This window comes from Euprymna scolopes, chromosome 32 (genome assembly GCF_053919585.1).
Source record: "Euprymna scolopes isolate OS-2025 chromosome 32, ASM5391958v1, whole genome shotgun sequence".
NCBI classification, from domain to species: Eukaryota; Metazoa; Mollusca; class Cephalopoda; order Sepiida; family Sepiolidae; genus Euprymna; species Euprymna scolopes.
The window spans coordinates 61,842,628-61,858,491 of NC_136513.1; the positions used below are offsets into that span (position 1 = coordinate 61,842,628).

The window sequence follows — 15,864 nt, forward strand, 5'->3', positions numbered from 1 at the left end:
CTCTTTAAAGGTCACTTCCTCCGTTTTTTTGGGTAAAATTAAGTTAGCGTACTTAGTGTTTTCGTCAGTACCCAGTTTTTGGAGCAACAGCGTGACTTTTTCTTCGTCGGTCCAATCCGAACACCTCTTTGTAAAAACTGTTTCATACCTTCTATAGTATGTTGGAAATGTAACGCCAGTATCGGGAGAGTAGTGAAATTCCGACAAAGAATTTGAAATACCTTCTGCAGAAAAATTCGTTTTTTTCTCAGTTGTCGAGGTTTGAATTAATTTTTCCAAATTCTTTTGTTGAGTCGACATTTGGCGTTGAAGTATTTTTGTTTGTTCTTGTTGTGCCTCTAAAGTTTTTTGTGTCATTTCTTGCTGTTGTTGTTGCAGCTGTTGTTGTTGCACTAAGAATTGTTGTGTCATTTTTGACTGTTCCTGAACGCTAAGAGTTAGCACTTTCGTCAACTCAGCCAATTGTTCCATATTTAAAAAATGTCTTTCTAAAATTTACAACAATGATTCCACAAAATTTTGTAAGTATACGTTTTTCGCCAATTAGCAACAAGTCTTGCAAGAATAAATGTTTCCACAGAGTTCATACAATTTAGCAATAGTAATTCTGCCTAAAAGTAATTTTACACAATAATACTTTTCAAATTTACACAACGAATAATGCCCGAAAATGAGCAAACTGTTTTTCAACAAAAATACGGTTGCACGAAAGAAAAAAAAAATTAAATTATAACAATAGTCTGTTTAATTTAGAGAAACAAAAAATCGTAAAAGTTCTTTTTTTTTTTTTTTTCCAAAAACGTAATCCAAAGGTGCCTGGTTCGAATTCCGCCTGCGTTCCTCACATATTTTTTTTCTTCAAAAAATATAAATAAAGTTCACTTTACCTTGTCAATATCTTTCAAGTACAATTTTATTACCTTTCCAAGAGTTCATATCGGAGAAATCCGTACTTTATGTAAGACAATTTCGAATAGTTCTTTGTCGTACGTGTTCAGTAACGAAATCCTTGTAAATTTGAATAGTACACAGTCCTATTAGTACGGTAATTTATCCCTGTTAAGAGATAAGAATCATCCTTGTTGCCAACTGTTATATTCCGTTTTGACGGTATATAATAACATGACAAAATACGCCGAGTGGAATGCGTAACAAAAAGGTTTATTCGTACTTCGAATAAATACACAATACAAAATGGCTGCTCGCCTTGAAGTTGATATACGCGTAAATGAAGGTAAAGGAAAAAGGTAACTTAACGTGTGTGAGCGGAACGCTCGTCCTGGGAGCTTGGTTAATCCTGACTACACTTGGAGAGTGTAAGACGCGAGACGGTCGGGCTAGTGCGTACCACTGAACTGACTCCAAGACAATGCAAGACGCTCTTTTATACACCGTTTCGTATCCGGTGCTATCCGTAATTATGTCCCTTATAACATATACCCATCTCACAGACAATTTTGTCAGGGAGATCATTTATGAATATTAGGAATAACAGTGGTCCAAGGTTAGACCCCTGAGGCACTCCCGCATTTATATCATATTGTTTAGATGTATGACCGTCGAGGACAACCTGGATTTTTTTCTTATCTAAGAAGGATTTAATTATGTTATGCATTCTTCCAGTGATATCATATGATCTGATTTTCCTGAGAAGACCTTCATGCAATACTCCGTCAAAAGCCTTAGATATATCTAGAGCTACCGCTCTACCCTCCCAACGCTTTGTCCAGTGAACGGTATATACGATCTAAGATTACAATTAGGATGTCTGCTGTGGAACAGGCTTGCCTAAATCCATATTGTTGGTCGGTAAGAAGTTTAGCATCTGTAAGGTGATGGACTAGAGCTATGTTAATTATGGTCTCAAATATATTGGCGAAAAGTGGGAGGAGGCTAATGGGGCGATAATTTACTGGGTCAGTTCTTTCCCCAGAATTCTTTAGACCCCGTTTTCTGTAACGTGTACGATGTATTTTTGGCTTTGGTGAGGGAGTTTTCCAAGTCAATTTTGACTGCAGGTGGCTTTTTCCAGACTTCATTCTTGGTATCAATCTTCTCCTTGGTAGAATCTGATGGCACACAGCTGGCAGATGCCATGGCCGCTGGGTAACAAGAGAAAAAAACAAAAAACAGGAAAATCCAGCACTAATAGTTAGTGACGGGGGAAGAAGAGGTAAAGAAATAGCAAATTTAACAAGAAAGGATAACAACAATAACAATAACGATAATAATAACAGTGAAAAGCACAATAAGAACGTATACCGGCACAAGACGAGTAGTAGGGGCTATGAGACCAATGAATTTTCCAATCATTTTTATAACGACCGGCTGTGCTAAACAACCAATGAAAACCTTCCAAAGTTACTATAAAAATTGTTGAATTTTGGATTCAATCAGTTCGCCGTTAACCACGTCACGGACCGCATTTGATTCTTGGCTGCCATCTTGGTTACTGCCAATTACACTCAGGATCTGATCTGAACTATGCCACCATCTTTGTTCAACATAATATAAGGTATGGTCAAATGTGGAGGCTGCGGTCAACTCGTGGCTTCCTAGGAAATTTTCTTTAAAGGGTAGCTGAGGCATGCGCCACATACGTCTTCCCTCTCATCCTTTACCAACTGGCCATACTTCCCCTGCTTGCATAACACCTAACAGCTCTTGTCAAACTCTTGTCCTCGCTCCTTTGGAACAGAGGAAGACACTGGGTGAGCAGACAGGTCTGTATTCAACGTCCGTGTGAGGGAGGTTTGGGAATGCCGTACTTGAAGTGTCATCAAGACGCAGAGAGGCTAGCCTTCCTTAGCCACTACCTCCAAGATGATCAACCATGGCACTCCGTGATCACTGCCGCCTTTCCTGACCTCATTCTCAACCCCTCTATCGAGAGTTGTTGCAGGCCGAGGGAAGATTCAGCCTTCTTGAAAGAGTGCCGAGCCGTGCTAAAACAACTACTAGGGTGACTGCCACCCGTAGGGAACTCCACAGGGATCTAGTGAAGAGGGCTGCCGACGACTCACTATGCGCGCGTTTGAGTTGGCAGCAGAGTGAGATCCGCTCTGCGTGGAGTTGGGCGCCAGGTTCAAGTCATCTGAACAACTCGGAGTTCTCTCTGACCTGGCGATTGGCCTAAAACACGCTTCCCCTCAACAATATACAATGCAGTTTTGGTTCTTGGAGTCGCCGGCCTGTCCCCATTGCGGGATGATGGCCGTAGAAACAACTGATCACATTTTTTTCGATTGCCGCAAACTTTTTTGTATTTTTTGACATAAATAAAAAATGTTTGAAAATTAGGTTTTAGAAGGACCCCCCCCCTCCACACACACATAAATTCAAATTTAAAAGGGTAACCAGAATAAAAGATGCTGGTCGAGAGAGAAATCGGTACTCCTTGGACGTTGAGTTACATGGCGACCAGCAGAAAAGAATAATAGTCGCTCCCTTAGTCCCCCACCCCACCCCGCACGTAACATATTTTATTTACTGACGTTGCCGTAACTAAACGATTATTTGTCACATTTACAAACATTTATTTATTTATTTTGAAAAAAAGTTTTACTCTTTATGAATATTAAAAGAAAAAACGTTACTAAACATTAATAATTTCTCACTTTTACAAACATTTGATTTAAAATTTCTTTTTAAATGACGACTTTTATCGATTTTTTTTTTTTAAATAGTATTTGCGGATGGGTATGTTGACAACAAATATCAGTTAAATTTTGTAAATACCCCACCCCCCAATAGTGTTTATTCCGAAATCCGTTGTTAACATGGAGAGGTTGAGGGTGCTTATTCTGAAAGCCGTTGTGGAGGGGGACCTAATGTAAAAATAAATAAATAAATAAATAAAATAACTAAATCATTTACTGATAATTTCTCACTTTTACAAATATTTTTAATTTACATGCGCGGATGAACAAATTGTTGAATAGTGCGAAAACAAAACGTTTTTGTAATAAACTTCGGGTTTGCAAAATTTAACTGATATTTGTTGTCAGCATACCCATCCGCAATTAGGGGAAGTCGGGGTAAGTTGAGCCAATTTTCCATTTTGGCTCTTCAGAACCCAAACGACTAATTATTTTGCAAAGATGAGTGTATTATTATAAAATTCTTTTATTTGGGAACATTTTGAAACAAGTTGCAGTTTTCTGCTAGTACACCTAAACCGACCATGTGCTTTACAAAAATGCATATCAAATGGCTCAACTTGCCCCGACCATGGGGCAAGTTGATCCAACCTCTGGGGTAAGTTGTGCCACACAGGGGTAAGTTGTGCCACGCAAAAATATGTTGCAAATAAAGAAAGAACAAGCCCAAAATTGTTGCTGTGGTTATAAAACAAATTATAATAATGAAGTAGAAATGTTAATTACAGCGAATGAACCAGCACAAAATTTGAAACATATATCTGAAAGTAAGTTAATGAAGTTGCCACTGTGACAAGTCACAGCTGAAAACGAGCTGGCTAGAACAACGGACAGAACTGCCAACACTATTTGGCTGTGGCAGCTTGTAAACAACATCTTCTGCATTGAAACCCACTTCGTCCTTTGGGTTTGGAACAAACACAGGCTTGTCCGTTCCTACCTTCCCAGCAACTTTTTGAAGGAAAACACCTTCAAACTCAAAGTCCTCCCCGTTGAGAGTGTCAACCCGGGCAATATAGTTCACAGTTTGTGATTTGCCAGCACATTTGACAACCACAAAGTCATCTTCGATTATTGGGCTATCCAGATCAATATCACCATCACTATCTGATGACACATCATCAAATTCAAAATCTGAATCATCAGTGTCACTTGAACATGGGGTTTTAGATCTCAGGGGACATGACTTTTTCCCACCAGCATTGAACAAACACTGCTTTGTTTTTGTTAATAGGCTCCTCTTTCTATTTTCAGAAAGGGCTATCAGCTTCTGTCGTTCAGGGCTGTCAGTCAAAATCTTTGAGCTGCCCTTTTTGTGACCACCTCTTCTTGCCTTTCTTGGTGCTGCTTTCGGAAATGGCTGAATTACAGATGGTGAAATGTATGGACGATGCATGACATCATGTGAGCTAGATGAAACACAAGACCCAGATGCGGATGGTTGCATAAGATCATCTTCTTGCTCTTTTTGTGGTCGGACATCATCACTGTGCACGGGCAAGACTGCTCCAGGAACCTCACCTGATGGTCCTGCATCTTCCACAGTAGAATTTGCCTCAAGGCTTTCTGCAGCCACATTTTGCTCACGGTCAGTTGGAAGAGAAGGGGAAAAGTCAATTTCACTAAAGATGTCCCGGTTAAATGGATGAATGCCCGAGGCTTGGAATCCAGCAGCAATGTTCAATGGTGTCATGGCAATCATCTGGGCTTGGTTCACTAGAGCTGGGATTTCATATATTGTTACTGTTTTCCCTGGATTGGATCGTAGCCACCCATCCATGGCTCTGTTGTACGCTGTTTTGAAGGGTCCATACACTGACCGGTTGAGCGGCTGGAGACGATGGGAAGTGTGTGGTGGAATGGTCAGTAAGACAACGCCATGAGATCTTGCTGTGTTCACAACATTCAAAGAAATGTGTGTGTCATGGTTGTCGAGGATTAAGAGGATTTTCTTTCCTGGTGAGCATCTGGTGTGCTTGATGATGTGATTTAAATATTCCACAAACACCTCTTCATTCATCCAGCCATTTCGTATTGCCCTCCCTATGCACTGTGTTGGTCCACCTCTGATGAAGTGATCTCTGTAGTGGACTCTGGATGAACATAGGAGGCACGACTGATCCAATTGCACTCACAGTGTACACCACCGTTACCAATTCCCCGCGTTCAGCGGAGGCGATTGAACCAACTTGTTTCTTTCCTTTTTCTGTGACAACGACTCCAGGGTTTTGAACGGTGGTGCACCCAGTCTCATCAGCGTTGTAAATGTCATTTGGTGAGAACTTGTAATTGTCCATTATCTGACTCAAGTTGTTGAAAAATTTATCAACAACTGGGCGGTTGAAGGCTGTGGCACGCCTAAAAGATGTTGCTTCTGTCACTCTAATTGCCAGGTTCCGGCGCTTCTTGAAGCCTAACCACCAATCATGTCCTGCTTTTTTCTCACGATCCCAACTTGGTGGCAGATTGAAACAGTTTTCTTTAGCAAACTCATATGCCAGTGTGCGACATCTTCTCAATGACAAAGCATGAAACATGTCTGACAATTGTTTCACGTGGTCAGCCAAATCTCTTTCCATTTCAGGACTAAAAACCAATTGCCGTAAGGAAACAGATGTGTAAGCAGTCCCTGCTGGTTGACTGTCTTGTTTGTGCATGTACCGCTTCAGTGTCATTCGATCCATGTTAAAGTCCTTTGCAGCACTCCTCACACTCTGACCTCCAGTAACAGCGGCAGCAGCCCGTTCCATAACGTATGTAGGAGTTTGTCCACGATTTGTCTTTCGCACGTAGTGGCACATGTCTGGTGGGCTTTTTTTCTGTGAAACACACAAAAAAGAAAAATGAAGTTAACACAATAAATCCGATAATGATGTAGAATATTACTAGAGTGAACTAGTTGATTCAGTGGAGTTCCTGGCATAAGTCTGGAACATTGAACAATGAATGCCAGAACAGCTGGCATTTGTAGAGAGGCACCTGCCTCTCCTGGCATGTTTAGCCAATCAAGCGCCTCCAAATGGAATAACCCACCATGCCTGACTAATTGTAGGCTAGTCCATAATGGTGGAGAGAGGAGGTAAGTGCATTCTTGATTCTACAATGATAATAATAATAATGTTAAAAATAATAATGATAATAGTAATAATAAAAATAATTATTATTATTAGAATAACAAAGCGCCTGTACAGCATGCAAATTCCTATCCAAGCACGGCTTACACATCTTAAACATTTACCAGGTAACCCATAGATCTAATTCTTATACAAGTAGAGCATGTAACTTATACAACATGCATTTTGAATTCACTCTATAACAGGCCTACTGATGTGGTTGCACATTCATCTGTTTCTTGAAAATGTGTAAAAAGACATATGGGGCAAGTTGAGCCAGTGGCACAACTTACCCCATTAGCATTGGCTCAACTTACCCCAGTCTGACCTCATTGGATTGTCTGTTCAAATGCATGCATCTCATGTGTGGTGAATGTAAAAATCTTTTACAGGTATGAAGGCAAGTAATTGAACAAACAACTACCACATATTATATCTAATCAAACTATTACTACACACAAGAAACATGCATTCACCTCTGTAACGCTTTATTTTACTTTTTTGGCACGAAATCTGATTTTCTTTTACTGCATCAACCTCCGATATTGGTTCAGCAAAACAAAATGGTGGAGGTTAAAGTCACGTGATCAGTTGTTTATAGATTGCATACAAACTTGGATTGGCTTAGTCAATTGTGGTTAAAAGGGGGTGGCTCAACTTACCCCTATGCTCAACTTACCCCGACTTCCCCTACTATTAAAAAAAGCCGATAAAAGTCGTCATTTAAAAAGAAATTTAAAAACAAATGTTTTTTCTTTTAATATTCATAAAACTTTTTTCAAAATAAATAAATAAATAAATGTTTGTAAAAGTGACAAATAATCGTTTAGTTACAACGGCAACATCAGTAAATAAAAAATGTTACATGAGGAGGTGGGGACTAAGGGAGCGACTATTATTTTTTTCTACTGGTCGCCATGTAACTCAACGCCCAAGGAGTACCGAGAAATCTTTTAAAATTTCCAATGGAGACGAGATGGACCCCTCCCCCCTCGCTTCTTTCTGAGTTGGCCTAGTGCCTACATTTTTTGTTCATTTTCCCAACAGTATTTTTTCCTGTGAATAAAAATTTAATATCTCAAAGTGTAGTATCTGTTCTGCAGATGCTGCAGCTGCACTTAAGGTAATTTGTCCCAATCAATGGAGGGAAACCCTCTATACTGGGACAATTATTAATATTTTTGGTCCCAACCAGAGTGCCCCTTTTGCCCTTTTTTTTTTTCGGGGAGCTGGTTTAACCCCACATTAAAAATGACCTCGTGTCACATTTTGCTTTGGTGGGAAAGCAAATAAATACTAATAGAAAAGAGGGTTTTTAATATAAATATCAATACACACAGGCACAAAAAGAATTTATAGGAATCTCTCTCTCTCTCTCTCTCTCTCTCTCTCTCTATATATATATATATATATATATATATATGAATAAAAAAGAATGCGAAAAGTATAAAAGCTTATAACTTTTCTTTATTCGTTTTTAATTGGTGACGTGCAGAAATACAAAATAATAATATTATGAAAAAAAATTAAAAAACTTTTTTCATAAGTACATAATTTTCGACCGATCCTTCAGTCTTCATCGGTGTATAAAATATTTGTTAGAATTTGTTGTTTACTTATTTGTCAATATTTTGTATCTTAATGTACGTGTGTGTGTGTGTGTGTGTATATATATATATATATATATATACACACACACACACACACACACACACACGTACATTAAGATACAAAATATTGACAAATAAGTAAACAACAAATTCTAACAAATTTATTTCTATTGTTTCCGGTAATTTCTTCCATCCCGAGCAACGTTAGTCCACCTTACTTAATAACAACTCATTATTAATTAATTACTATTGACGTTGAATTAATTATCACTCTTTAGATTAAAATATTGAATTTTTAGTTGTAGTATCGCACCAAATATAAAATCACCGTTTGACTCGATAAGAAACACACATAAAAGGAGGAAATATAATTTTATATTTTATTTATATTTAGTTTATTTTACAGTATTTAAAAAAAAAAAACATTTTTAATTATAATACTTTTTCGAAAATTTGATTTTTTTTTTAAAAGTGATTACTGTTTGAACATTGTACTGTACCAGTTTAAATAAACATAAGACTTTTTTGTTTTATTAAGAGTTAAGCCATATGATCTTTTAAATTTTTATTTGCTGAATTCAAGCAAAACATGTTCTTAGGAAAATTTATTATAAGTTTATTATTCACTAAAATACCGTAGTGCAGTTACCGGAAGTGTCGAGAATGACTGCATTATTTTCGGTAAAATATTTATTTTTACAACTCAACACAAAATTTGGAGATGCACTAAAACAAAATATTTTTAATTACAAGATAAATTAAATATCAAAAATGCGAAACAAGCATTCTTTCGCTTTCGTTTGTGCAAAATTCACAGCCTTATTATAGAACAACATAAATGAATTCTTAATTTAACACCAAAAAGATTATGACATTCGTAATTTCTATTTTAAAGAAATACAGAGGCGGAAATTAAAATAAACAACACAATTTTAAGTTTTTAATGAAATATACTTTTACAAAATTTAAAAGAATTCAAAAATTACAACTGCAAATGGAAACACATTTTTTCTCACTTCCTTTATTCAGCACTTACGTTAATTTAATGTGTCATAGACAAATTAACCTTCTTTTTATTTTTAACAAATTATTCATATTTATATTTTTTGAATTAAACCAATTTATATTAAAATAAAAATCAACGATTAAAAATATTTTAATTTATTTTTGTTTCAAATTAGTTTTGTGACATTGTTTTCCTCTAACCAGAGAGTAGTATGGAATTTATCGCAGAGTTCCGGAAGTGGAATGTTGTAGTTTCTTGTTGAAAATGTAAAAAAAATGTCGACTTTTAGCAGAAAATCTGTACGAAAAGACGAAACGATGAAGTCAAAAGGGAGGATTATTGCCTGATATAAAGCATTATTTGAAAATCTGGATATTATCACAACCTTTCAGCAATGTGTGCAGCTCCTGTGGAAATCTTACGAAGGAATCCCCAGGAAGATTTCGAACTTATACAGCGAGTCGGGAGTGGAACCTACGGAGATGTTTATAAGGTGAGATGGTTTTTTTTTTTCAATTTATTTATTATTACATTTCGATATAATTTTTTTGTTTTGTTTTGTCATGAACGATTGGACATTTTAGGTGCATAATTTATCTTTATGATCGGATTATATTGTGTTTGTTTTCACTGACATCGTGCAAAAATCCTCCTATTTTTCCTTTTTTGTGTGAATGGTGATGGCAATTTATTTTCTTTATATTTTTCAAGAATTTATCAAAAAAAAAAAAAAATCGTTAAATTCTTTATAAAAAAAAATCAATCAAAATTTCGTTTTCTCTCGATTAAAATAAAAATAAACATTATTTATTTTTTTTAATTCGTATTCTAAGCCTAGTCTAATCAACGTTTTGACCGATGTAAGATTCGATCAGGAATCTTTATGTCGAACTAGGGAATCTGCACAGAATTTCCAACTGGGCCCTTTGAAACCCGACAAGTTAGGTTGTTATCATCCGTTCACCATGACCAGGTAATTTAAGCTTGAACCTTCAACTTCAAAAGAATTACTTAGAAGTGATTGCTAACCAACGATATTAACCGTTATGCTATAGTTTTACATGGACAATTCTAGTATGAATTTTGGTAGCTTTCAACGTAATCTTATCTAGATGTGTTGTATAATAATTTTAAAGTCATCGAAAAAGATCTTTGTATATATATTTTTTTTCTTCTAGGAAAACCCTTGGGTGCTAATGCACTTACTGATCCGCGCTATTTTTTTTAAATCGTATTTCCAAATTTAATTAAAGTTTTATGATATGTTTTTTTTTTATTATTCAATTGTAAGGTTAAAGTACACAATAGGTACAAACCCCCTCCCCTCCCCATGTTAAGAATGGCTTTTTAAATAACATTATTTCAGCACGGATCAATAAGTGCATGCATGAGTACCAACTTTTGTTTTGATAATTTCGAAGGAAAGCTGTAGTTTTGATCGATACTATAAAAAGAGCAAGAAAAAACGTTGTTTTCTAAAATATACTAAATAAATTTCTAAAATATACTAAATAAAAATACCATTTGTATTTGGGTTCAAACGCCAAATGAATTATAATAATTTTAAACTGTAACTCAAACCAGATATTACGTAAATATTATGGCATACCGGAATATTAAGATTTAGTTTAAAAGTAAGTCAGCAGCAGCGGTTGTTGGTCAGATGGAATCCACATTATTAAACTTCTTTGTAATATAACTTCTGTTGAATTTGTTTCCAATTTTAATTTATTTATTAAATTGTTAGGCGAAAGTACAAAATAGTTAACGCTTCCTCCTTTCTAAATAATACTATTTCAGCACGGTCCGAAAACTGCAGAAGTACCAAAAAAATCAAGCCAATTTAATCAAATTAGGTGGTTTAAAAAAAAAAAAAAATGCACTTATTGAGCGTGCTGAAATAATAACGTTATTATTTAAAAAGCCGGGTTTGTATTACTGTACACATAGATTCGAAAACGTTGTCAAAAAACAAATACATAACAAATATTATCAAAGGCAAGATAAGTTACTTTTCTACCAAACTGGATACATTTTTTTTGTTTTTATTCAGTGTAACATGTTTATTCAGCTCGAAAAACATGCAGTGTTTACCGATGTATTGGAAAATTCAAAATGGCGCCCGCCGCCCGACACTCTCTTTAACACGGTAAGTTTGGGAAAACGTGTTATAAATAATAAACTAGATAAAATACTATTTAAAAAAACACCGAATATATGTCAACTTATGTCACGGTAACATATAATGAGCGAATTCCTAACAGTATTTTGTCTAGTTTATTATTTATAACATCTTTTCCTGAACTTACCGTGTTAAAGAAAGTGTCGGGCGCCATTTTGAATTTTACATCGGTAAACACTGTATGTTTTTCGAGCTGAATAAACATGTTATATTGAATAAAAATACGAAAAATATATCCAGTTTGGTAGAAAAGTACCTTATCTTGCCTTTGATAACATTTATTTGTTATATATTTGTTTTTTTGATAACTTTTTCGAATCTATGTGTACAGTAATACAACCCCCCCCCCAAAAAAAAAACAGTACAAAACTTTACTAGATTTTCTTTATCTATTATTTCTTTACACAGATAACTATTTTTCGGTAATCATCGCCTATTTTGGGTCAGTTAATATTCCGGTTTGCCAAAATTTTCAGATTCTTTGAAATCGAAATAATTCAAATTTCAGTGTCACAAAAAGAAATCGCAGTGGCCACCATTTTTTTTTTTTTTTTTTTAAATAATAATGAAAAACAAAGCAAATAACAATCGGGTACTTCTTATCCAGAGAAAGTAGCGTTCTGACTGCTGCTGAAATTATATAGAACCCCATTAACAGTACAAGGGGAGGATATTTGAATAAATTCAAACTTTAAGGTATCTTTAACTTGAAAATACTATTATAAGAAAAAAATCAAAAAAAATCACGAAACTTTCTTTGCATAAGTTCCAACAATTAATCAAAACAATGTTTATTGTTTACATCGTAGACTTCCACGGAAAGTTACTAGTCAAGTAAAGTGAAAATCAGAACATTGACTTTCAAGTAAAATCAACTTGTCACGTCATAATAATGAAGATATCCCGAAATTACGAAAAACGATGAGGTAGAAAATTATTAATGAAAAATTTTCAAAGATAATTAGCGAAAATTAAGTTTTAAGAAAATGATTACCTCCCTTGTTGCAATTCGACCTCTTCTATTTATTTTTTAGTAAAAGTCAATTTTCGCAAATTTCACGGTGTTTATTCAAAATTACACTTATTACAAAAGCAAAAGGCGAACCTGAACGATAATTACCCCCCCCCCCATCACCAGTATAATTTTAACCGGTTTTCTGCAGTTGGTATTTTTTTTTTTTTTTTTTTACGACTTAACCCAGCGTAATATAAACACACCCAACATCCCCATGTTATGAACGGCTTTCGGAATAAACACCCTCCACCTCGAAAACATACTATGAGGTAGGTGTGGCAGAAACCGACATTAAAAATGCGTGAAAAAAAATTGACCTATCTTTCCAATCTTATAACTACTTGAAAAATGGAATTCAAACCCTAATTTTTTTTTTCAATTGGAGAAGCAAAGACCAAATTTTTTTAAAAATAACAAATTTAATAGCAAATTATGCAATATTTGTTTTCAAATCAGTTTTCTTTAAAAATTTGAACATGCTTCGATAAATATATGTATATATAAATTCCAAAAAATCACTTACCTGTAAAAAAATACTATTCAATGGGTACTTCTATTTTTCATTGTTAACAATTTATCCATATTATATGTCATTTTATATTCCATGTATTTTTTTAAATAAAAGAATTTTTTTTAAACAACGATTTGAAAAACCCGCCATTGTTACATTGTTAGTGAAACGCCAGAAGTGATGATTGTTCTTGTTTTGAAATACGGATGGACAGAATGACGTAAAAACCACACGTTCGCGTTAGCTGTCTAGCCTTGTGCATGAAGAAATGTGTCCCCATAGCTGAAAACTAGTCCTTTAAAAAAAAATACGCGTCGAGGAATTTTTTTTTTTTTCCTTTTCTCAAAGAAATACATGAGTTTTGATTTAATACATTTTATTTCTTCTTTATGGAGTGAATTTTTTTTTTTTAATATCTAAAAAAAAAAACATTAACTGAAATAGAAATAATTGTCTTAATTAAACAAAACTTTCTGTGTAGTATAAAAATATAAGGTTTCACTTTAAAAAAAAAACAATTCAACGTGATTTAAAAAAAAAAAAGGTTTTAAACTTTGGACTTTACAGGTAAATTTAAAAATAACTTTTTGTTTTAAATTAGCTTATTTTATTTATTGATCTTTTATCTTCAATTTGTAATATATAAATTTGAGGTGAGAAAATTAATTATTTTCATTTCAAAATGGGGGGTGGGGTTAATTTAAAAAAAAAACCCTTGTCTAGAATATTTTATTAGGTGTAATGGAAAGAGCATAAAATTTCACATTGAACCTGAAAATATCATAAAAATTGAACCAATAGAAAAATTTTGATAGATTTTTAAAATGAAAAAATTGAAAAAAATTACTCGTAAAATTCAATTGATTTCATTACATAAACAAAATGGCTACATGAAGGCGTGCAGGCACTTTGTAAACACTGTTTTTGAAAAATAAAAAATATTTCTATTATTTTTTAAACGACTTTAATAGTTTATTTTGAAATGTATTCCATAAAGAAAATAAACAACCCACTTTAAAAAGAGAAATTACGAGTTTTTTATATTTTATTCGCAGTTTGGTGTTAGGGGTGTCAAAAATTCCCCCAAAATTCTGACACACCTAGAGGTGAGATGATTCTCGTTTAGGTCCTCCAAACAAAAATATCTGTCATATTCCAAAAATTACGTAAATTGATCAAGTATTTTTTTTTTTTTTTTAACTAAGAAAATTAAAATATACTATTTTTAGCAATTTTACTACTAAACTGTATTGAACATAAGGGTGATTTTGGCCTCATCAGGTCGAATTGAGTTGTCTGCCCCTTATTTATTTCATCGGATTTTATCGTCGCTGACACTACCATGTCTCGCTTAGTCGTAAAATTTGATTTTCTTGAATAACAATAATTACATGATCAATAGGCATTGCCAAATGAATGTGAAAAAAAAAAAAAAAAAAATAAGCATGATTCCATGATGTCAGATTTGTGTTAACTATAAGCAGAAGCAACTTAATGATTTTTTAAAAGTTTTGTTTATCTTCTTCAAACTGCAATTATTAACCTTGATTATAATTTTGTTAGATTTTAAGATTTACACAGTTTAATGATTAATAATATTATAAACATTTGTATATTAAATATGAAATACGGTTTTACTGAATGTTCTTTTGGTTACCTACGGGCTTCCATATTTTGTTCGGTAAAAAGAGACAAACAAAATGCTTAATATTTGTGCAATAATATCTTCAAATCGGTTTTAATCTGGCGATAAAATAGCTGACAAGGACCATGTTTATATTAAAACTTAATATTAAAAAAAAATTTAAACACAATTAAAAATCTATGTTCTAACAGAACATTTTGAAATAATGGAATTTTAATCGTTTTAATCTTTTAAAAACTAATTTTTAGGAAGTTTCTTTTTTTTGGCAATTCAACTGATTATAGTATGTATTAATTTGAAAACGCTATTTAAAAAAAAAAACATTAAATTTATATCATTTTTTTTAATTGCAACTTCATGGTAAGTTTTTGTTCAATATGTGTATTTAATTTAAAAAAAAAAAATATGTTTTACTTATTTGAACTCTTATGCTTCATAATAAATAGAAATTTCAATAGATTTGAATATATTTTGTTCAAATTTCGAAAAAATAAATAGTTGGGGAGGGAGGCACTAAAAAGAAAAAAATATTTCCCCTCGTATATTTTACGTAAACTGCATTTTTAGGTGTGTCAGAATTTTGGGGGAATTTTTGACATACCTAACACAAAACTGCGAATAAAATATAAAAAACTCGTAATTTCTCTTTTTAAAATCGGTTGTTTATTTTCTTTATGGAATATACTTCCAAAATAAACTATTAAAGTCGTTTAAAAAATAATAGAAATATTGTTTTCTATTTAAAAAAAAAAAAAATGTTTACAAAATGCCTGCGCACATTCATGCAGCCATTTTGTTTACGTAATGAAATCAATTGAATTTTATGAGTTTTTTCAATTTTTTTTCATTTTAAAAATCTATCAACATTTTTCTATTGGTTCAATTTTTATGATATTTTCAGGTTCAATGTGAAATTTTATGCTCTTTCCATTAAACCTAATAAAATATTCTAGAAAAGTTTTTTTTTCTTTTTAAATTCACCCCCCCCCATTTTGAAATGTCTATTAAAATGAAAATAATTAATTTTTTCACCTCAAATTTATATATCACAAATTGAAAATAAAAGATCAATAAATAAAATAAGCTAATTTAAAAAAAAAACAGTTAGTTGCAAATTTATCTA

At 33.4% G+C, this 15,864-nt stretch overlaps 1 protein-coding gene across 6 annotated transcripts in view; it reads left to right on the forward strand.

The window, feature by feature from the left end:
- The first annotated feature begins 9,561 nt into the window (after nt 1-9,561).
- Nucleotides 9,562-15,864, forward strand: part of LOC145256384 (mitogen-activated protein kinase kinase kinase kinase 5-like) — a 662,642-nt gene continuing 656,339 nt past the window's right edge. For 3 of the 6 annotated variants that reach the window (XM_080115223.1, XM_080115228.1, XM_080115229.1), the window contains exon 1: nt 9,595-9,881. In XM_080115223.1, coding sequence (XP_079971349.1) covers nt 9,783-9,881 — 99 coding nt within the window. In that variant the 5' untranslated portion in view covers nt 9,595-9,782. Of the gene's footprint in view, nt 9,882-15,864 lie in introns of all 6 variants that reach the window. The other 3 variants (XM_080115226.1, XM_080115224.1, XM_080115227.1) reach the window with 3 other exon arrangements.